The following is a 23896-nucleotide window of genomic DNA, read 5'->3' as shown; positions in this document are numbered from 1 at the left end:
TCTGAGAGAAGCACCTTCTAAGTAGAGGGACTAGCAAGGGAAAAGTTCCTCCTGAGGGAGGGTATCTGCTGTGTTTAATTCAAGGAGCAGCATGAGGCCCGTGTAGCTGGTCCACCATGTCTAAGGTGGATAATGGTCAATGGAGCATGAGGGGTCAGGACACTAAATCCCATAGACCATTTCAGGACGTTGGCTTCCACTCTGAGCATGAGTGAAAAACCCTACATATTTTTATTTTTATTTTTATTTTTTTATTGTGTTAAGATATATATAACATAAAACTTATCATTTTTGCTATTTTAAGTGCACAATTCAGTGGCATTAATTACAGTCATCATGTTGTACAGCTATTATCACTGTCAATTCCTAAGATTTTTTATCACCCCAAACAGAAACTCTGTAACCAGCAAGAAATAACTCCTCATCTCCAACCTTAGCTCCTGACAAGCTCAAATCTATTTCCTGTTCCTATGAATTTGCCTATTCCAGATCTTTCATACAAGTGAAATCATAAATATTTGTCCTTTTTTGTGTTTTGCTTCTTTCACTTAGCATAATGTTTTCAAGGTTCATCCACATGGTTGAATATGCATCAGAATTTCATTTCTTTTTATGGATGAAGTTCTACTGTATGTGTATATCACAGTTCATCTACTCAATGATTGATAGACCCTTGGGTTGTTTCTACCTTTTGATTATTATGAATAATGCTGCTATGGACATTGATATACAAGTACCTATTTGAATGCCTGTTTTAGTTTTTTGGGTACATGTGCTAGGTCATATGGAATCCTGGATGGGTGTGAGCTGAAGACAGACATAATCTGATCTACATAGAGGTAGAAACAGGGAGACTGATTATAGAAAAGAAAAAATCACCTCTTGAAGAAAAAGATCTGTAGCAAATAATGCTACCATGTTCCATAGATGCTTTGAGGTTGTTCAGAGGAACTAGCCTCATCTGAGGGTTAACAGAATAGACAGAGCAACTCAATCAATCAAAAGGGGGAATCACAATCACAAAGTTTTAATTTTAGGCAACTATACTTCATAAATGTTGTTGTTGGTTATAAATGTGCTTACAAAGACCAGTGACCAAGTCCTCTTCTCATGGTATATACACTGAGTGGCCAGATTATTATGATCTCTGAACGCATAATAATCTGGCCACTCAGTGTGTATGTGTATGTGTGTGTGTGTATTCGTGCATGGGTAGGGTCCAGCCAGCCTGGCCAGGGGGAGGGGACATGGGCGGTTGGCCAGCCTGCCTGCTGTTCAAACACCTGGTCTAGGGGACAATTTGCATATTAACCTTTTATTATATAGGATATACAGTGAGTGGCCAGATTATTATGTGTTCAGAGATTATAATAATCTGGCCACTCAGTGTATGTGATGTGGGTAAAGAGCTCATGTCCATAGACATGGTATTACCAGTACCGTGATTCACTAGCCCCAGATAAATCTTCACAGGCTATCACCATGCCACCAATTTCACACCACATATTCACTGATCCCTTCCTATATGCCAGGTACTGCTCTGAATGTTTTCCATGCTTTATCTCACTTCACTGTCAAGATCACTCTATCAAACAGATTTGATTGCCCCTAATTTATAAAGTGGGAAACACATCTGGAGAGTGACCAACCAATGACCACAGTTGTAAGAGATATACAAAATTCCAAATCCACACAGCATGACCCCAAGCTCCTGTGCTCAAGGGAAAACTTGATTCTTTTGAAATGGATGTTTGCAAGAAAGAAGTCCTTGGAGCCAGGGCCTCTAGGAGAAAAGGTCAATGATGACAAAATATACCTGCAATAGTCCTTTGCTTTTCTGGCCCCTGAATTTCTTGCAAGTAGTGGCAAATGTGAAAGGCACTGCATCCTGTTTTTATAGATTGAATTCCTATCAGATAACTGTCACCTTGACATATGGCTTGAATATTTATGTTTCTCAGTAATTTTGTAGAATTGTACTGAGGAGACAGAGGGACAGGAGAAAATTTGTTTCTCCAAGGCCCTTTAACTTTAAAACACCGAAACTATGCTCAAAACAAAGATATTCATGGTTCTATTATTTTAGGCACAACTCAAAGTCAATACCCCTGAGTATGACAGGAGAAACAAGCTATCACTTTCATCACGAGAAAGTAAAAGGAAAGAAAACTAAAATTTATGGTTAGAAGCATGCCGGGCTGTAAAGTACACATCCTTAACAGCCCCATGAAAAGAATTTAAATTTGCAAGATTACTATCAGTTTAAAAAGGGGCTTTTGCAATCTGCTTATCGAGATGTCAAATGACTTCAAAGAGCAGGTTGGGTGGCTTGCCTATGATGACTTTAGCCTTTGAAAAATACATTAATTTCCTAGGTTGAAGTTAACAGAAGATTTCATAATAACCTATTTTTGTATTCTCAACTTTCCAGCCTCTGGTTGAGAAACCATCTCATCCACCCTGCATACCACTGAAAGCCAAGTTCATTCAACAAATATGTACTGAGCACCACATCTGAGCTTGGTACAATGCTAGGGCCTGGAACTGGTGATGAAACAGACAGGTAGCCCTTCTCTTATGAGCTTTTCTTCACCTTTACACTCGGGCTCAAAAACTTCCCAACATGCATGGTAGAAACTTCCTAGTATTCACTCTTATGTTCTTATTCATACAGAAGAATGTATTTCCCAAGTTCTTGAAATTAGGTGGGGCCATGTGAGTAGTTCTGGCCAATGGATGTGAAAAGAAATACCACATGCCATTCCAGTGCCGAGGTGGAGAAAAGCCTGGTTCTTTAGTAATTCCCTTCTTGCAGTCAATCTGGGGCCCGGAGTGACTGTGTGGAACAGACAGCTCCGGTTCCAAACCGCCCACTAAATGCTACAGATGTGCTGTAGTATGAGCAGGAAATAAACCTTTGTAATATCAAGCCTGAGATTTCAGAGCTAACTGGTTATTTCAGGACAGCTTAACAGCTGGGCCCTAAATTACCATGGACTAATACATGTGTTTTATTGTTTAAAGTATTAGTCGAAAGTTTTCTATTTGACTTCAACATCCAGAGGCTCCACTCATTAGAGAACATGATTTTCCACTGCCTTCCCATTTGCTGAGGGATGCCCAAATGAAGTCTGATTTATTCCTATGCATTGTGTCACTTTGTGAACAATTAATTTCTCATTAAAAAAATTTCCTTTTTATCTGCCTAATTACCCTCAAAGTCCAGTTCTAATCTCACCATGTCCATGTAGTAGAAATTATTTGAATGCTCTCTCCACACAGACAGTTCTCCACAGAACATAGATTCTAAGGAACATTTCCCATCCTCCTTTGTCCCTGAGGGTGCAATGTGAGACCTAGGTTCTATATTCAGATACAACACATGTGAGATGCTGATTCTGAAGCAAGTTCCACGAGGAAGCAGACAGGGTTTGGGACCTCTGCTTGCTGGGCAGGGGGTAGAGGTAACATCTCCTACCAGCAGCCTCTGTGTGGTTATGGATATTATTTTCTGAAAAAACTCAGAGTCTATTTCACAGCTCTTCTAACAATTCTGTGAAGTATCTAGTGTTGCTTTTTAAACCCCTCCTGTTTAAACTCAATGAACTGGTCTCTGTTGTCTGTAAAGAATGCAGACATACATTTCCTGATAACACAAGCATTCAGAGGTCGCCTATCTTCTATCTTCCAATTGTTTAAGATCTGATGTCATCTAATTTGGTACTTGATATGTTATAGATTTTGTTTCCATCCAAACCAGGACACTTTGGGGAGTGAAAGAAAGGGCTCTGTTATTATTTAGATGAGGACAAAGGTTATGAACTAGTCCTGTCCCAGACAAACCAAGACACACTGTCATACCTGTCACTTATAAATGAAAGACATTTGAAGGAAAAGTAATATAGTAAAAATCAGGCATGAAAGACACCTGGCACTTGGTTACATCATCACAGGAGATAACATTCTCCTGGAGTACCCCTAGACCCAGCCACCAGACACCGGCTCAGATGACCGTTCAGGTCTGGAGGTTTCTGAAATATGGCATTGCTTTTCATAAGAAAGCTTTTTCCATTTGGCACTTTTATGATGAAGAATAACCTTTGTTCTAATGTATTCATTTAGATTTGGTAAAAACATCACCCATCACACTAACCACAAGAGTAGTTATGCTGCACAGGGTGGCTAGTGAGCCTACATAAGACCCTCTCTCTCACCCCAATACCTCCTTAAAAGTGTCACAATAGACTGACATTATTACCAGAAGAACATTCAGACTAAAATACCCTCAACAGTCAAGAATCGCTTTCATGCTGAAACCGGTTTGGCTCAGTGGATAGAGCGTCGGCCTGCGGACTCAAGGGTCCCGGGTTCGATTCTGGTCAAGGGCATGTACCTTGGTTATGGGCACATCCCCAGTAGGGGGTGTGCAAAAGGCAGCTGATCTCTGAGAGAGAGATGCTTCTAACTCTCTATCCCTCAATGTTTCTAACTCTCTATCCCTCTCTCTTCCTCTCTGTAAATAATCAATAAAATGTATTAAAAAAAAAAAAAAGAATCACTTTCATTATTTCTATCTCCAATATTTAGTCCAGTGCCTAGCTAATATTAGGTTGAATAATGTTGACATATAAGAAGCCAGGTGTGACCTGCATGCTGTATGTTAATGCATTAATATATTAATAATTCTTCTCTTGCCCTCAGCCCTTCCTTAGTCTAGGCGTCTGCTCATGCCTTTGAGGCCCCCAGTGTGGGGAGAGCATAGAGAGGCGGGAAGGCCCAATACCCCTCTTAAGATGCCTCTTTGTGAGTGTGCACAGCAATGTAATGAATACTTCATGTGTCCTAGGTGCCTTGGTCCAGGCTAGAATAAAAAGTTGAGATAATACAGGTAGAAAGCCTTAAAACTAGGCACATAGTAGAGGCTTACTAAATGGTAGCTATTATTATCAAGTCAGAATTAGTTCCTTGGTGCAGGCAATTTCCCTCACCAAGCCCCAGCTATGAGTCCCAGGAGGAGAGAAATTATCATCAGTGGTTGTACAATCAGTGAGGGAAGTGAAATGAAAGCTAATTGTTTAGCATCAGCTAGCTCTGCTGATACTTTGGATGGCACTCAAATTGGTACATGAAAGGTACTGCAAACATAGCAAACACGTTTTGAACTGACATAATCACACTAGTTCGGCTGTAATGCCCAATTAAAACACAGCTCAGCAGCACAGAACTGTGAATCCCAAATATTTCCTAATGGGCCTGCAAAAGAGACTAATTAGATGCAATATGAAAGAAATGCACTAAATATTAAATGTACTGTGGTATTAATTGTTGGTGACACCACTTTAACATATGGGCAATGGAGAAGAAAAAGACACTAGAAAAACTGCTTGGGACTGGAGCCAATAACTTTGGGGTGGAAGGAAAAGAGGAAGGAACACACCCTCATTTGCCTCTAACACGGTTAGCTGATCTGTTTGAAATTAGAACCACTTTCAACTGTTTTAACTTAATTATTAAGCCATTTCTTAACCTCATGGATGCAGTTTTCATGTGCTTTCAAATCTGGCCCTGAACTAATAGGCCCTTTCACTTCAATGGTTTTGGAAATGAATGTGAGATGGCGAGGAAAGCACTTTAACAGTGCTTTTCTAAGGGTCAAAGCTCTGAAAATACAGGATAGCCTGTACATAAAACTCAGTGCACCTGCATATCCTGCTGGCCTTTGTCTGGTAATGAGGCGAGCCATGCCACCCTGGCAGACTTGTGCTTTCTTTCTGAGCGCAGTGGGCTGTGCTGGTGCTGAGCTAACTGCTCAGTGCATCCATCATTAGGATCAAAGTCCCCTAGACCAGGAACAGGAGGCAGCCGGGCACTGCAGGGCGCCTTCCCTTCACTTGTGAGGACAGAAAGGTAGGTTCAGCTCTCATTCTACAATAACTCTCTGAAAAGGCGGCATAAAGAACAAGAGGAAGAAATGTCTGTCAGAAGAACAGCCAATGCTCTAAGGTTGTTCTTGAGTCTCTGTTACTTTGTCACTCTCATTATATGAGGAACCTCCTAAGATGGCCTGTTTCACCTGCCATTTTATAGGCAATCATGGCTGATAATTATAGCATTTGAATAAAGGGTTGTGCAATTTTTACTTTCTTTGCTTATAGTAAAACAATGCCTTGATATATATCAAAATTTAATAATGATAATATTAGTAGTAGCCAGCACTTATTCGCTGCTAAGCTGTTTCCATGCAAATCCTACAAATTAGGTACTATTATCCCTATTTACAGGATAGAGAACAGGGGCAGAGAGGCTGAGTAACTTGACCAAGGTCATTTTTCTTATAAGTGGTGAAACAAGTATTCAAACCCAGAAAATCAGAACCTAGAATCCAATGCTCTTTTTTCATAAGTATTTTTATTTATTTCAGAGAGAAAGAGAAATGGAGAGATAGAAACATCAATGATGAGAGAGAATCATTGACCAGCTGCCTCCTGCATGGCCCCTTATTTGGGGGATCGATGGGGGAGGGAATCACGCCAAGCCATACCAATAAGCCACACCAGCCAGGCTAGAATCCATGTTCTTAACTGCTATATTACTCTACAGAATGAAAACCAATGAAAGCAAAGTATTTTTTAAAGTAAAGGAAAAAACTTAAAATAAAAGCCAGGAAATCACAGGTTTTTAAAGCTATACTTATTGAACCCCTCCATCAAGTATTAATACAACAACTTTGCACCAGGCACTTTGACAACATTATCTAACTTACTTCTCTGTGAATCAGTTATGTCCATGTCACAAATGAAGAATCTGTGATTCAATAAGTCAGTATACAACATCACAGGAATCGTTATTGCAATTTGAACCCAAAGCTGACAGACTCCAAATCTTGACCTCTTTGCACAAAGCCATCCTACTTCTTCTTTCTTTAAAGCAATTCTTTATTACTAGGAATAAATTCAAAAAGAGAAAAACTTTGGAGTAAAACTGACTACTTATAAGTTTAGAATTGGGTGAGAATTTTCTTTTTTTGTCTATTTCTACCAGGCACAAAATAGCTCTGACTTTTTAAGTACTGATTTTAGAAATTGTAGGAGTTAAGTGATTTGTTAGAACATGGGCCATACAAGGAGAAAGAACACAGGAGTGAAATGGGTCAGCCTTTATGAATGGGCAGTGTTCCTCTTCTTTCGTCTAACTCAGGCAGACATGCAACTCGAGTAGCACTTGTAACAGCACATGAAGAAGATTAATACTGTCCATTCTCCCATCATTTTAATTTTCTCCTCTCTCTCTCTTTTGTGTAAGCTTACTTAGGTATATAAAAGAAAACTAATGCCCAGGAATGACAAACAAGACTCTTGCAATTCAAAAGGCAAGGGGTACAGGCCTGGATTAAAAAACCCAGGCTAATCTCACACTCATCAGGATGGCTACTACCAAAACCAACAAACAAAACCCACCAGAAAATATCAAGTGTTGGCAAGAATGTGGAGGAATTGGAATCCTTGTGCAGTGTTTGTGGGAATATGAAAACTGTACAGACATTTTGGGAAATGGTATGATGGTTCCTAAAATAAAATAAAAAGTGTAACTACCAAATGATCTAGTAGTTCCACTTCTGGTTATGTACCCAAAAGAACTGAAAGCAGGATCTCAGAGATATTTGTTCAACCACACTCATATGAGCATTATTACTAAGAGCCAAAAGGTGGAAGCAAGTCCAGTGTTCACTGACAGAGAAATGGGTAAACACAATGTGGCATATATAGACAATGGAATATTACTCAGTCTTTAAAAGGAAGGAAATTCTGACAAGTGCTACAACATAGATGAACCTTGCGAAAGTTATGCTAAGTGAATAAGCCAGTCAGAAAAAGACAAATACTGTATCATTCCTCTCATATGAGGTTCCCAGAATAGGGGCTGGGGAAAGGGGAGATTGGGGAGCTATTTAATGGGTATAAAGTTTCAGTTTTGCAGGATGAAAAAATTACGGAGAGGGTGAATGTTCTTAACACTCCTAAACTGTACACTTAAAAATGCAGTGTGATGTATATTTTACCGCAATTCAAAAATAAAAACACAAGCTTGAAAGGTGCTAAGAACTGGACATAAATCCTGGCTTGTCTTTCAAACCCTCTAATTTTGTGACTCTGGGTAAGTTATTTATTGAGTTACTAATGCTCAGATTCCTTATTTGTGAAATAGACATAATAGTACCATCCTCATAGGGTTATGAGGATGACATGAGTGCATATGTGCAGATATTTAGTGTAGTACTGAGCCCATAATAAGAACCACATAAGTGGCATTGAGTCATAGTGGTAGGCATGGAGTATTTAGCCAATGGTGGAGTCAGTATTGAGAGAGGAAAAAATCCCTTGCTTTCTCTCAGAAGGTCACATGAGAAGGGAAATCCCCCTTTTGATTGTCTCTCAGCCTTGAAAGCTCAGAAATGAAAATTCACCCACAGAAGAGACCACATTGATATGACATAGAAAACCAACTTTTTAACAACACTTAGAGCGGGCTGACCAACCGTTTTCTTCCTGCAAGCAGATTTGCATACGAAAGCAAATGATAATTAGAAGTTTGCCTGGTAAGCATGAACTCAACAAAGGGAAGTAAATGCAAGGAAGCTCTAATGGCACCAGGCTAAGGTAAATGAATGCCATAATTTTCAAACTGAAATGGACTTCAGACTTTTTGAAGTCAATTGGCAAAAGTGCCCTCTGCTCTGGGCTGCAGGTGATGGCTGCCATTGTGTGCTTCCAGACCTTCTTTGTTTACACTGACTGACCGCTCCTACCTTCAAATATCCTAAACGTTGCAGTCAATTCTTATAGGCCTAGGGGCTACTTAATTCTGTCTTTTCTTTGACCAAAAAGATGTTGGATCTTATACAGGGCAATTCATCTCAAATACTAGAGCAATATAGCCTAGTAAAAATATTCATCGAGTTTGATGGTTACCAGGCAGTAACCATCAAAATATATTGTTTACTGAAATAGCAAAATTATGTACAATTTATCTCAGAAGGAAGTGACAAACATATGTACATGTATTTTTTTATATTGTTAAAACAAACCATTGAGAGAATAAACTGAAAACGAAAACAAACAAATAAAAAAATGCTTAAATAGATAAGGGAGGTAACCAGGTGGAGAGGGAACAGTAGGAATAGAAGGTAGACTCCTCAGAACATACCTTTGTAGATTTAAATTTGTAAAAAAATTTACATAATTATGAAACAAATTTAAATTTAAAAATTCTAAAAATTGGAAACAGAGCAAAACAAATTATCCTGTGTATTGCTTTATTGGCATAACCATAGGGAGAGGAACAATCTCAGATGACTAAGACCATTATTTGCCTATAATCCCTAAGAACAAAAACTTTGAAACCACCATGACAGTTTAAAGTATTTTTAACAATCACATACTGGTGGTCGATCATGTTGGTATGATTATATGAGACAGTTATAGGAGTACTAGAGGCCCAGTGCACAAAATTTGTGCACAGGGCGAATGGTGTGTCCCGCAGCCCAGTTTGCACCCTCTCCAATCTGGGACTCCTTGAGGGATATCCAACTGCCTGTTTATACCCGATGGAACCAGGCCTGAACGGGCAGTCAGACATCCCTCTCACAATCCAGGACTGCTGGCTCCCAATTGCTTCCTTGCCTGCCTGCCTGTTTGCCCCTAACCTCTTCTGCCTGCCAGCCTGATCAATGCCTAACTGCTCTGCTGCAGGCCCAATTGCCCCTACCTGCCCTCTCCTGCTGGCCTGATCACCCCTAATTGCCTTCCCTTGCCAGCCTGGTAGCCCCAACTACCCTCCCCTGCAGGCCTGGTCATCCCTAACTGCCCTCCCCAGCTGGACTGATTGTACACAATTGCCCTCCTCTGCTGGCCATCTTGTGGCGGCCATCTTGTGTCCACATGGGGGCAGCCATCTTATGTGGAGTAATGGTCAATTTGCATATTACTCTTTTATTAGACAGGATTACAAGATAAAGCAAGTGAGTGATTAAGTTACATTATTGAGAACTGGGATTTTCAATGCAGAAGAAAGATGTTACAGACGTAAGACAGAAAATTCCTGAAGATGACATGGATGACAGCATGAATTGGGGTAAAAAGAGGAAATTATCAACTATCAGAGACTTCAGGACCTACATAAAAAAATTGAGGGACCAATCTGATGAGCCTCCACTGTCTAAAAATGCACCCATTTGAGCACCAATTACCAGTATAATTACGACAATGGATAAAAAACACATCAAATATACAGAAACCTATATATTCATAGTGACATGTAAAAAACCCTCACTGGTTAGTTTTGGAAGACGCTAGACAATCAACTCAACTTTTGAAAACTGGTAAATAGAGAGAAGGATCAAGCCCTTTTCTCATCAAGGCTGTAGAAACTATACTTCACGGTGAACAAAAATTGTGAGAAAGTTAGTCTTCATAGTAGTACGTTTGTTTAGCTAATACACGAGGAAGGAATGATGGAATCAAAATGCCACTATTTGCAACCCATCTTGCCTAATGAATATCAGCCAACCACTAACACCATAAAGGCAGACAACCAGACATTGTCATACGCCACAAAATGGAAATGCATAGCATCATATGGAATAATCTTGTAAAAAACTCCAATCTGAATCTGATTAAGCCTCAAATATAACTACTGATTTATAAAACAAACAGGCAATGCAGAACCCCATTAAACTGTATGAGAGGATGCAATTAGCAAATTCCACACTGTGGGAAATGCCACAGTACAAACAACCTGGTTTCTTCCACAAATAAACTGCAGTGCAAAAAGGGAAACGAGAGAGCAGACAGATTAAAAATGACTTCGAAGACACACCAAGTAATTGCAATGAATGGGACTTATTTGCATCCTGATTCAAATAAACTGTCTTAAAAATCTGAAAAATTTGAATATTGCTGGATAAAGAATTAATGTTAATTATCTTTAGATGTAATAATACATTGTAGCTATGTTTTTATTAAAGGAAACTTCATTTTGTAGAGATATTTTCTGATATATTTAGATGAAATGGAGTGATAAATGAGATTTCCTGGAAAATAGCCGGGAGGATGGGCTGAATAAGGGCACAAGTGACATAAGATCAGCTGTGAGTCGACAATTATTAAAAGTGGGTGATGAGTGTGTGAGGTCCTCGTATTATTCTCTCCACTTTAAAAAATATATATATATTTTATTGATTTTTTTTTTTACAGAGGAAGGGAGAGGGAAAGAGAGCTAGAAACATAAACATTGACCAGCTGCCTCCTGCACATCCCCCACCGAGGATGTGCCCACAACCAAGGTACATGCCCTTGACGGGAATCGAACCTGGGACCTTTCAGTCCGCAGGCTGACGCTCTATTCACTGAGCCAAACCGGTTTCGGCTATTCTCTCTACTTTTCTGGACAGCATATTAATTTTCTAAGGGAACCACATTGAACAGGCTATGTTATCACAAATTAGGGTCCACAAGAGAGCATGGTAAAGATATCAATGCTCTTAATATCTACAAACTGTGTTTTTCTCAAGGTTCCTATTCCTCTGGCACCTTTCACTAAACAATTCCCGCCCCACTTCCCTGACACCCACCCACATTCACATACGACTTTTGCCTATTTCCACCATCATCCTATCAAATAAAAGAGTAAAATGCAAATTGACCATCACTCCAACACACAAGATGGCTGCCCTCATGTGGCCAAAGATCCTGCCCCCATGTGGACACAAGATGGCCACTACAAGATGGCCAGCAGGGAAGGGAAGTTGGGAGGGACCAGGCCTGCAAGGGAGAGCAGTTGTGGATGATCAAGCCTGCAGGAGAGGGAAGTTGGGGGCAATTGGGCCTGTAGGGAAGGGCAGCTAGGGGTGACCAGGCATTCAGGGGAGGGCAGTTAGGGGCAATCAAGCTGGCAGGGGAGTGGTTAGGGGATGATCAGGCTGGCACGCATAAGCAGGCAATTAGGAAGGAAGGCAGTCAAGCAGTTGGGAGCCAGCAGTCCTGGATTGTGAGAGGGATAGCATCGGGCCAAAACGGGCAGTGGGACATCCCTCAAGGGGTCCCAGATTGGAGAGGGTGCAGGTCCCAGATTGGAGAGGGCCACACCACCCATGCACGAATTTTGTGCATCAGGCTTCTAGTCTGTATATACAAAGAGCCAGTGTCCATAACATCCAAAACAACCAAAGACTCAACCAAACACCAGGCTGTGAGCACAGCATGCTGAGCAAGCTGAACTGTTGACCTCTTGGAGAGAGGAGGGGACTTGCCTGAGTCTGCCTCATGGTACCCTGTATCCCTCCCTTACCCACCACTGTGACTACAAATTGGGGAGGGCCACCTCCAGGCCCAGCCCTAGGTCCCTTGCCCCCACCCCAGGCCCAAGAGCGGCACCAGGCAGGGGAGCCCAGGGGTCTAGGAATGCAGCAGGAGGGGCCAGCGCAGCTTGGGGGGGGCTATGTTTACACTGCCAAGTTCCCCGCTTCCACCCTGGCCCCTACATTCCTTCTCTCTCCCCTCGGAGGCCCAGCTCCTGCCTATGTGCTTGCCTTGGCAGGCCTGATTGTACTGGGCAGTGAGCTGTGGTGATCCGGACAGCCACTTCCTGGGATGGAATGGCTGGGCCGTGGTGATTCATGAGGGTGATAAGGCCTGCAGGGCATACGCAGCCCTCAGGCAGTGGGGGTGGCTGGCCAAATCGAGTCTGGCTTCGGTGGGGCCAGCGAGACCCTGAGACTACCCCAGCCCCCAAAGGTTACCGGCTGGATGGTGGCTCAGCGGTGAGCGGTGTCTTCATGCATGGTGCCCGGGGCAGCTGTGAGCTGCTGTAACCCCACCCCACACTTCAGGAAGAGGGAGGAGGCTTGTGGCCACTGTGGCCTAGGCTGCACCGCCTGTGCCGCTGCCTGCCAGGCTGGCAGGGTCCAGAGTGGGTGAGTTGCTCCCGCCACTCCCCCATCCTCTCCCGTTGGTGGAACCCGGAGAAATGCTCTGGGTGCAGGGAGGGGACCTCAGCAGGAATCCTCCCTGCGCAGGGAAGGGGCCTGGCCTGGGCCCAGTGGGGAGCTTAGGAAGTCTGGCTGAGCAGGCGCTGGTTCATACCAACACTCTGCCATCTTCCTCCAACTCTCCAAGTTAGCCCCCTTGCCCCACCTGCCCTGGGAATGGGCTCTGGGCGACCTCGAGGAAGAGTACCCTGCAGGGCTCAGTGCAGAAATACCAGGGCAGAGCTACTTCTGTGTCTCAGTGAAGTCTGCACCAGACCCAAGGAGGAAATGGAGAGGGGAAAGCTGGGAGGTGTGAATTCCCAGCACTTTCGCCACTTGAAAACAGCCCTGCTTGGAACGTAAGGTGGATTTACGTTCAGCTGAGCAGTGAGGGGGCTGAACCCCACTGTTGCTGGGTTCCTGTCGGTCCAAGGTCTAAGTGTCCATCACAACAAGGAAAAAATGGAGGGAGGTGCCCAGAGGAAGGGAGGACAATTGAAGGAAACAGTGTCTAGACTTTTCCCACCCTTTTCTCTCTTTCCACTGCCTAAAAGCCCCAAACCTGTTCACAGGTCTGTCTCCACCTTTTAGTCCCCTGTTCGCCAACCACAGAGGAAAGAAATAAGGAAGGAGTCAGTGCTGCCTTCAGAAAGTATCTATATACCTGATAGACCGGTTGCTTCCCGCAGAGGGAGGCAAGACTGCGTGGAGCGGGCCTAAGCCGTCAGTAGGACATCCCGTGAGGGCTCCCAGACTGTGAGAGGGGGCAGGCCGGGCAGAGAGACCTCTCAAGCCCCCCACCCAATGCACAGATTCTTGTGTACCAGCCCACTAGTTTTTATAATAACCTTCTTAAGAATTACTGCTTCCCATTCCCTTCTTTCTGCTAAGTCTCCTGAGAGTTTCCAGACAAAAGTTTTTGACCTATCCTTTCTTTGATTTTTATACATATTTTAAATATTTTTATTGATTTTTAGAGAGAGAGGAAGGGAGAAAGAGAGAGAAACACTGATCATCTGCCTCCTGCACACCCCTACCCAAAACTGAACCAGCAACCTGGGCATGTGCCCTGACCTGGAATCAAACCAGCAACTTTCGGTGTACAACACAACACCTAACCAACTGAGCCACACCCACCAGAGCTCTCTGATTTATATGTATCCCTTTGAACTCTATTGGATAACTTTTATATAATCTTTTTCTAAAATAAATTATCCTTCAATGATACTTATTCAGAAAAGTTCCCTATCAGGTTGAAGGTAGCATTTTGGCTCCCATCGTCCCTAATATTATTCAGACTAATTTCATCTATTTTTCCTATTCTCTTCTTTTTCTAGTCCTCCATTCCTCTACCCAAACTGAAAAGAACAGTAATCATCATAAAAAGATGTCACTATGTATCTTTTCCACTAGAATATCATTTCTTAGAGGGCAACAACCTTTTGACTTTATTATGGCTTTCTTTTTCCATCATGTTCTGGGTAGGGATATGCAGGAGGCAGCTGATCCCAAGGCCATGCTCCATCCACACATTATTTGAAAATACAAGGTCTATTTTCATTAATGTTTATAGAATTTACAGTCCTGACACAAGGTAGGCATTCAATCCATTTTTATCAAATGCAATATTTCAATCACAGAATCTCAGAGACAACTGAGGTTCAGGGAACTTGTGAGGTTCACAAAAGGTCACAAAAACCTGTTACTGCAAATGCGAGGATTCTATAGTCCGGAGCGCGTGACCCGCCCGGGCTCTGCTTCTCTCCCATCTGGTGTCCTCACCATCTGATCAAAAATGTCACAGGGCCTACAGTCAGACTAAAGAAGCCCAAAGTAGCAGGGACTAAATACTTAAAGATTAATCGGAACATTCCCAATTAAGAAAATGCATTTACTAGGGAAAATAATTTATAGCACAATATTTTGCTTTAGGTGCTTTGGCCTCTCCAGAATTCTTTTAAAAATATATATATATATTTGTATTGATTTCAGAGAGAAAAGAAGAGGGAGAGAGAGAGTCAGAAACATCAATGATGAGAGAGAATCATTGATCGGCTGCCTCCTGCACACCCTCTACTGGGGATCGAGCCCACAACCCTGGCATACGCCCTTGACTGGAATCGAACCCAGGATCCTTCAGTCCATAGGCTGATGTTCTATATACTGAGCCAAACCAGCTAGGTCTCCAGAATTCTTTATGGTGTGTGTAGGGAAGGTTATCATATCAGAAAACTCAGGAAAGCCCAGAAAATTCAGAAAGACAGAAATTCAGTTGGGATTGGTTTTCAAGCACTGAGTAGATGATCCTCACAGAGAAATTCACTCTCTCTCCTGCCTCTGCACACCATGTCCAGGGTAAAATGATGAACAAAACTGAAAATGTCAGAACCAGGCCATCTGCAGAGTCTGTTCTTTCCAGATGGGACTACGTGTGAAAGGAACAATGGTCACTTAGTACCTGCTAACCATGTTCCAGGAATAGAATTTGGTAGCTTATACACACGAATGAGTGTATTCCTTTCAACAACTCCAGGAGAGAGACATCATCATTCCCACTTCACAGACTAAACTAACACTCAGGAGCCATGTGCCTCCGGTCAACTGGCAAGTCTAGATGCAAACCCAGGTCCAGCTGAGCCCAAGGCCATGCTCCATGCACACGGTTAAGCTGGTTCTTTGCATTCAAGAGTGCCAGCATCTTTATCAAGTTCAAACAGCCCAAAATGTCTGAGACATAATTATAACCCCTACCATCTACTTCTTAAGCCTACAAAAATGGAATCTGTTCTCTTCTTGCTTAATTTACTTTAATTCCTATCATCAGCCAAAACATTTTAACATCAGGACAAAGTCTTTGAAGAAGGCTTTTCGACCCTGAGTTTGGCATATTTTTAAAGCCTTTAAAGCTGACAAACAATGAAGCATAAAGCTATGCTCCTTAATTTATATGAAGCCACGCGTGGTGATAACGGACTTGCCTGATGTTTCCCTTAAACGTTAACACCCAATTCAATATTCCTGACCCTGGGCCTCATGCACACTGTGAGACCATTCCTAGGACTCTCCTGGACCATCGCAGCTCAGAGGGGGACCGGTGGCACAGGCCTGAGCGGGGAGAGGAGAACAGAGAAGGCTGCCCGTGGAGCTTAAGTAGGGCTACTGTTCTAGAGAGGAACATAATGGTAAAGAAATGAATAAGAAGGCACTACTTTTTCTGATTTCTGTATCATTAAAGATGATGTTTTAAAACTCCATCCTTGCCAAAACCGGTTTGGCTCAGTGGATAGAGCGTCAGCCTGCGGACTGAAAGGTCCCAGGTTCAATTCCCATCAAGGGCATGTACATTGGTTGCAGGCACATCCCCAGTAGGGGGTGTGCAAGAGGCAGCTGATCAATGATTCTCTCTCATCGATGGTTCTAACTCTGTATCCCTCTTTCTTCCTCTCTGTAAAAAATCAATAAATATATTAAATAAATAAATAAATAAAAAATAAAACTCCATCCTTTTTAATAGGCATATGTGAAGGAATTAAATCAGGCAGAGCGTTTGGAACAATAATTTGCCAGTTACTACCATTTGTTGTGATTTTTTTTATTGTAGCCATTTAAAATTGAGCTTGTAAAACACACTGTGGAGAACAACAGAAGATAAGCCTATTTCTTTAAGCATTTCTGATGTAAAAGCCACCTTTCTAGCAATATCATTTAAATGCTGGGTTTCACTGTTCCCTCTTAGCCATCCACCCCAACCAAGTATGATTTTTTTTTTTTTTTTTAATAACAGTAAACATTAGTGGCTATGCTTATCAAGTTTTCCAGTTCACTCCTGGTTGAGCAGGATGACACACTTGGCAGGGTCCAGACAAAGGCGAGTCTGCGTCATTCCGTTATCAGTCACATGCGATGCACACAGTCCTCACATGTACTTGTCAAGCTCATGAGGGGTCACTCAGGTTTGGACACCAGAGTGTGTCACACTCTAAGTGAGAGCATAGATAATGGTACCCTCTTTGTCCCTACTCTCAAAGTCCAATTAACATGCCTTGCAGTATATTTTGAGGGAAAAGATAAAACATATATTAAAACAATTTTGGAATTATATGGCCAGATAAATACCACTTATCTTTTTTCCGTACATGAAGTCATTGCTATATACTTTTCTTGAGTGCTTAACAATTGTGCTAGAGAAAGGACATCAAATGATGCTTAGAAATGTGATACACATTTTCATTTCACACTCCATCAGCTTTTACAACTGTAGTTCAATGAAATGTAAGAGAGAGCTTGGCAAACAGCCATATTTACCAAGGTATAAAATAGTGGTCAGGTAACTGTTCTATTGAAATTTTAAAAAGTTTCGTCCACATGACTAAAACAGATATTCAGCTAACACCATGGAGCAGTGATTTTCAACCTATGTGCCATCTCAGGCACTCTGGTGTATGCAAGAATTTTTAAAACACGCAATACCTGACTATTCAGTCAGGGCACTGACCTCTTTTCCCTTAGATTGTCAAATAAAAAAATGACAAGAGCCTGCCCGGCCAGCATATCTCAGTGGTTGAACAATGATCTATGAACCAGGAGGTCATGGTTCAATTCCTGGTCAGGGCACATGCCCGGGTTTCAGGCAGCCAATCAATGATTCTCTGTCATCACTGATGTTTCTATCTCTCTCTTCTTTTCTGAACTCAATAAAAATATATTAAAAAAATTATACCCCCTTTTTTTGTGAGATTGACATAAAATACATTTTTGTGTGCCGCAGGATTTTAGTAATTAGTGTATGTGTGCCATGAGATGAAAAAGGTTGCAAATCGCTGCCGGAGAGAAAGTCACCATAAGCACATATACTGACATGATTTAGTGCCTGTTTAACTATAGGTTTTACTATATTATAAACAGCTTCATAAAGCAAGAAACGATGTCTTCCCTCACCCGATTCCATTCAGGATTTTACTGACACAGACACACACCAGATCTGACCATCTTTGGTGTTATATCTTTCACTTGAAAATAATGGCGTTTGCCTTCTGCACCTAGACCAGAAGCAGAAACAGCTGATTCCCTTAGTAGGCAGAGAAGAAGAAGGAAAAAAAAGCTAAAGGCACCAGCAGAACTGCATCTTTCTAATTCAGATTTCAAGGACTGCAGCCTCCTGCAGACACAGAGAGGGGCTGTGAAATACAGAGCCATGGAGCCACCGTCCGAACACTGTGCCTCCCCAGCTGCTTCTTACTGGCAGGGTGGAGGGGAGCACCTTTTACTCACCTCGGTCAAGCCTGAGACTTCTCCTTTGGCTAATGGTTTGCTGATGGATGGCGTGTATACTTTGGCGTCTGCTACTGGCTGTCCTTTCATAAAGTGCTTTCCTGATTCATAAATGTCCACTTCGACCATTTTCCCCATGAATGTGGGGTTCTTTGGCACTAAAACCTTTAAAAAATGTTCAGAAGGCTCAATTTTAAAATAAACTTTTAATTTTAGAACAGTTTTAAATTTATAGAATTACTGCAAAGGGAGCAGAGTTCCTGCACAGCCCATACTCAGTTTCCCCAGGAAAACAGTACACCAGTCTGCCGGGCTGTCACAATGAATGAGCCATTATTGGTGTCTGACTATTAAGTGAAGTCCCACTTTATTCAGAATTCCTCAGCTGTCAGCTAATGTCCTTTCTATTCTGAGATCCACCCCAAGTGGGCTCTATCTTCCAGCTGCTCCAGGACCTGGGTGGGGACCTGGGGGGAGGGCAGGCGCTGGGAGGGGCCGCGCACACAGCCTCCTGCACTGCGGGACGCCTGCTGTCCTCAGGCATGCGGGAGGCAGACCTGGGAAACCCCAGCAGGCCGCCAGTCACTTCTGGACAGGCCTTTGATATTCTGCTCTTGGCTGTCCCGTGCAATGAAGGAAACCAAGACAACACTGATGAAAGCCTCCTGCTTTTAATACCTTCCAACTTAGCTATCAGAGTTCTGGTTTGAGCAGACACTTCAAATGAAGGCCTGCATGTTTGTGTGCATGTATATGTGTGCGTGTGTGTACGAGTGTGTGTTTTTGGGGAAGAGAAAGAACACTTAAAAGCAACCTCTTCAATATCCCAAACATGGGTAACATGGAGATAAAAAGTTCCTTTGACTGGTTGCCATTCAGTTCTTTTGCTCTGTAATAAAACGCATGTATTGTGAGCGCTAACTGCACATAGAATCAGCTACTTTGGAAGGGTTCATAGGAAATTGTCCTATGGTCTCTTTCCACTAGAGATTTCGGGTAAAAGCACTTGTTTACCTCGAGCAAATCTCTCCCCTGCTTTGGAACTTACAGGTAATTTTTATGCATTATATCTCCCTCTATTTTAGGACTAGCTACTGGCCAACCGTTTAAAGTTGGGATCCAAAATAAAGAGACTAATTCTGACCCAGCAAGACTTTGATAACTTGATGTAATCTTTCCTTCTGGAACTCATCTCAGTAGAAAAATAATTCCTGTGAGATCTCTGTAACTTAACTGTAAAGACAAAAAGGTCAGAGGAGGCAGAGGCTGCACAGCCGGTTTCTCATAGGCCGCGGTGGATCTCGGTCCTTTTGAGTCTGACTTTCATGACCACTGAGTCCACCGCTTCATCAAAGTGTAGGAAGGTCACCTGGGTGGTGAGTTACTCACGGTAAGCAGACGGACTAAGAGAGCTTTAGTATCAGAATATGAAAGCCCCTTTAAATCAATTTTTATAAGACGAGAAAATCTCCAGAGTAAACTATCCCGGGGAGATCTGGTGTGATTCTGGGGGAAAATAACTCCCCTTGATCTGCTGCCTTGATCTGAATGAAGGGCTCAGTGTTTTTCCCCCTCCGGTTTTAATAATTGGAAAAAGCCCGGCTGCTTTAAATTGGAGGAAACAGCTAATGAGGCATGCCATTGCCTTTAAAATGAAGGGGAAAAAAGTTCCCCGCTGAGGCAGAAACCCAGATGGCAAGAGAAAGGAGAGGGAAGAGGCAATGAAAATACAATCAAGCTCCTCCCCAGGCTGAGCAGAGAGCAGGCCTGGGTAGGAAAGAGGCTTTCTGGAGTCAATTAATGAGATGGAAAGTGGGGAGAGCCTCGGCTCAGACACGAGTGCTGGAAATCCTTCTTCGCCAGTGACGGTTGTCTCCACAGGCCCGGGACAGGGCTTGTTTAGTCTGGGTCTGGGAAAGCTCCCCACCTTTCCTGAGGACCCAGGCCCGTCAGAGATGGCTCCAGGTGGCACATCAGTGCCCGAGGCATCTTAGCTACTGCTTCCCTGCTCGGGCGCAGTTGGCTGGCTGCCCTTGACTGTCCCCTGCATGACTTGCCCACAGTGGTCTTATGAGCCTTCCCAAGCTCTAATGATGGCCATGACCCATAGAGAAAAATCCACTTCTCATTTGATCTTAAAAGTTAATACAATCCAGGACCCATGAAATCCCTGTCCCCATGCAAGTCCCCCACCTGAGAGGCCATATCCCATCCCCATATCGCAATGCCCCTCGAGGAGGCCTGCTGTTTCCTTCAGTCACTTTCCAATGGCTTTACCTCCTGGGCAAGTGGAGTCCCAAATGCCGAGACACAATCTGGCTACTGGGGGAGGCAAGGCAGGCTGGCTTCTTGGGCTGGAAAAGAGCCCCTGCAGTTGGGTTGGGAGAAAATTCTCAAGGTAAAGTTGTTTCGGTCCTTACACTGTTCTCCTCACACAATCAGAATTGAATCCAAGGAATAGACTTTTTCCCTTTGCACCCAGCATTTTTATCAATTGGGAGTTATAAAAACAAATATGAAAACTAAACAGAACTAAAAAAAACCAACCAACCAAGAAACCTGCAGGAGTGCCTTGACAGAGAGGAAATCCCTGCCCTTCCCGCTGATGCCGCCCATGCAGACATCCTTCCTGCCTCTGGACAGGGCTCTGCCAGGCTGTGGGGATGTTGGCAGGAACAGCTGTCTGTTCCAAACTCCCAAAAGCCTAAGGCTGGCCCCCTCAAAGACTAGTGAGGACTGAAATACACGTATTCCTTTATGTCTGATGTAGCAAATATTAAATGACTGCATTGAATGACTAAGCCACGAAGATAAGGCCCATATCAGTTCGGCTGGTTGGATGCTATAAAATGCCTTGCTGCACAAGATTCTATAACTCTCCTCCCTTTTAAGTTCCTTTTGCTTAAGCAGACTTACTTTCAGAGCTCTTTTTCATTTTGGAGAAAATTTAAGAACACAGAAATATCTCTTACCTGCTCATAGAATCGATTATGTGCAACATAAAACTTGGAATCAAAAGATTCTTCTGTTACTAACACTTGTTGTCTTTCACCAATCTGGGGGAAAAAGGGGAGAAAAAAAGGAATGATACAGGCAAACACCTAAGAATTCAAAACAAATGCCATCCCCGTAAGTAGTATCCTCCTGAATTTAAAGTAGGCTCTAAATTGCTAGTTACTTAACAGCTAATAAAGAATCACCTATTCAAATTTCCTGAAAGACTTTATTAACTATTTGGTAATAAAAATGAGCCTGGTATGAAATCTTGTATTCTTAACTATGAAACAAAACTTGATTTTATTTCCTCCTTCAGCATAAGATAATTAAGGCTTCTAAGACTTAGAAAAATCTTCTAAATATCACTTTGTTTCTTGAAACAAGGCTGCACAACAAGCCAGAACAAGCTGCTTCTAATCCAAATTCATGAAAATATTTTGGCAATATGAAAGAGTAGTAATAAACATTAATTTGAGTTATGGGGAATGTAACACTAAAGAAAATGCTTCCAAAAACTAGTCATTAAGAGCTTGCATCTAAACATTTCACATACTATTCTGAAATTGCTCATTAATTCACACAGCTATTTACTTGTCATATACATTTTCTCTGTCACAGGCAACTGACTCCTCTATGTTGTAGCCATGACCTCATATTCATATTTTTAAATAGAAATACAACAAAAATAGGGGACTGTTACTTCTCTATAGGATCAACCTATATGTATCTGTATTTATTATCTAAGCACACATTTTCAATAACCAAGAAGTTAAATCAAACAAAATATGGGATAAAGAAATGTGACTTCTAGAACATTTCCAAGTTTATCCCACCGTGAAATGTAACACATAAAGTATCAATTACTGATTTTTACAAAATGTCTGATGTAGCAAATATTAAATGACTGCATTGAATGACTGTGCCCTGGAATTACATTTGCTTTTGTTACTTGGTAAATATAACCCTCCATATTAAAGCACATTGGCATGAAGATTTAAAAAAGCAATCCCCAGTTTCATAGGTAGGGACTTGCCACCACGTTCAGGCAATTCCTATTTAGGAAACATAAACACAGCTGCACTAAATAGGCCACCAATACAATTGAAAACACACCCTCTTCTACGTGCAATGCCAATACCCCAATACGCCATACTTTGCTATTTTTTTACTATCCCATTCAAAATGTAGCCCTTAGTCAAAGATTGTAAGATTTCTAGGGTGACACTTATCAAAGACTTATTTCACTTTCTGAAAAGTAGTAATAGTTCCTGCAACACTAATTTCTTTTAAAAATCAATGGCAACAAAAGAAAGTTTCTGAAACTTCTGCTTTGAGCTTTATTAAAAAAACAAAAAAAAACAAAAAAAAAACACACACAAAAAAACCCCTGATGAATACTGGGTTTCACTGAAGTATGTTTTTCTGTAAAAAACTTAGAATGTTTGCATACATTTCACAGTGTGAGTTGCTTATAACTTAGGATAAGTATCTCTCGATGGTTCTTAAGGAAATTTGCAATTACACTCCATGTAACATTAAGTTTTCACGAAATTAATCTAACAATAATATGGGATTGCAGAGACATTGAAACCGAATGCTGGTTCTTTCTTCTTGTTGGAGTGAATGCAATCATCGTTTTTGGACTATCCTATTTATCTGGACATAATAATGATAATATATACACAGAATTAGGAGACTTGCTATGTTTATACAGTAGAGGGCAGGGCTTTCAATCAACCATCAGAGAACTATTTGTAGGTGAATATTTAATTATTATTTGCCAAAGAGATTCAGGAAAACTGCGATGTGCAGTTATTTATAGTGGCAAACAACTCTCCAGTCACCCTTTTTGTCTCTCAGCCATGGATATCTCATCTCACTGGTGAGGCTTTATACTTCTTCAGAGAATACTGGGCAAAAACAAGCATAAGAAAGCTAAGACCTTGATCAAAAGCTGCTACAATCTATCCCCACCCCCTAAAATATGAACAAAAACTAATACATGCAATCCTCAATATTTTTGTAAGATTAAAGTTTCAATGAAGTGAATGTAAAATACAATACAACTTTTAAGATAATCAGCTATTTCAAATAACCTTAAAACAACAATGATGCTAAGGAAGGGAACTCTGGAAGATGCAACTTTGCCTTGGTGACAGTGAAGAAACTTATGGGCTAAGGACATGTATAATAAACCTCACATTTTTTTTTTTTTTAATGAGCCACCTCCCCCTATACTTTTCAACTGTCTTCTCCTTTCACCTAGTGTGGTTAAAGAACTGCATTTAACAAGAATGAGGATGGTCACCCATCTTTGCCTATCAATACCTGTTTTCTAGCAAGAAATCCCAGTCTAAAAGGAAAAAGCCAGGGAATCTGAAGAAAATAAGGCCACCTATATCTTAAGACAATAGGACAACAAGCACCCATCCAGGTATTATGTTAATGACTGAGATAATCCACTAGAAGTGATCAAACCAGTCTGTCTTACATGTCTCACCTGGCATTCTGATATTCCCCTGGGAAGTAGCTTCTATGGCTACCTCACTACCACCGAGAGAACCTTCCCTAACAACTGGACCTACTGACAGAAATGCAAGGTTA

General features: G+C 41.8%; 1 protein-coding gene across 6 annotated transcripts in view; it reads right to left on the bottom strand.

The window, feature by feature from the left end:
• The window catches only part of CDKAL1 (CDK5 regulatory subunit associated protein 1 like 1), a 625188-nt gene that overhangs the window by 10293 nt on the left and 590999 nt on the right, over positions 1–23896 (bottom strand). For all 6 annotated transcript variants that reach the window (XM_036448124.1, XM_045584325.1, XM_036448129.1 and 3 more), the window contains 2 exons: positions 21268–21351; positions 18296–18460 (listed from right to left, as the gene is read on the bottom strand). In XM_036448124.1, coding sequence (XP_036304017.1) covers positions 18296–18460; positions 21268–21351 — 249 coding nt within the window. The remainder of the gene's footprint in view (positions 1–18295; positions 18461–21267; positions 21352–23896) is intronic.

The sequence above is a fragment of the Pipistrellus kuhlii genome, unplaced genomic scaffold (assembly GCF_014108245.1).
Source record: "Pipistrellus kuhlii isolate mPipKuh1 unplaced genomic scaffold, mPipKuh1.p scaffold_m20_p_2, whole genome shotgun sequence".
Classification (NCBI taxonomy): Eukaryota; Metazoa; Chordata; class Mammalia; order Chiroptera; family Vespertilionidae; genus Pipistrellus; species Pipistrellus kuhlii.
Note: the sequence above shows the minus strand (reverse complement) of the source record. Positions and strands in the feature narration are given on the sequence as shown.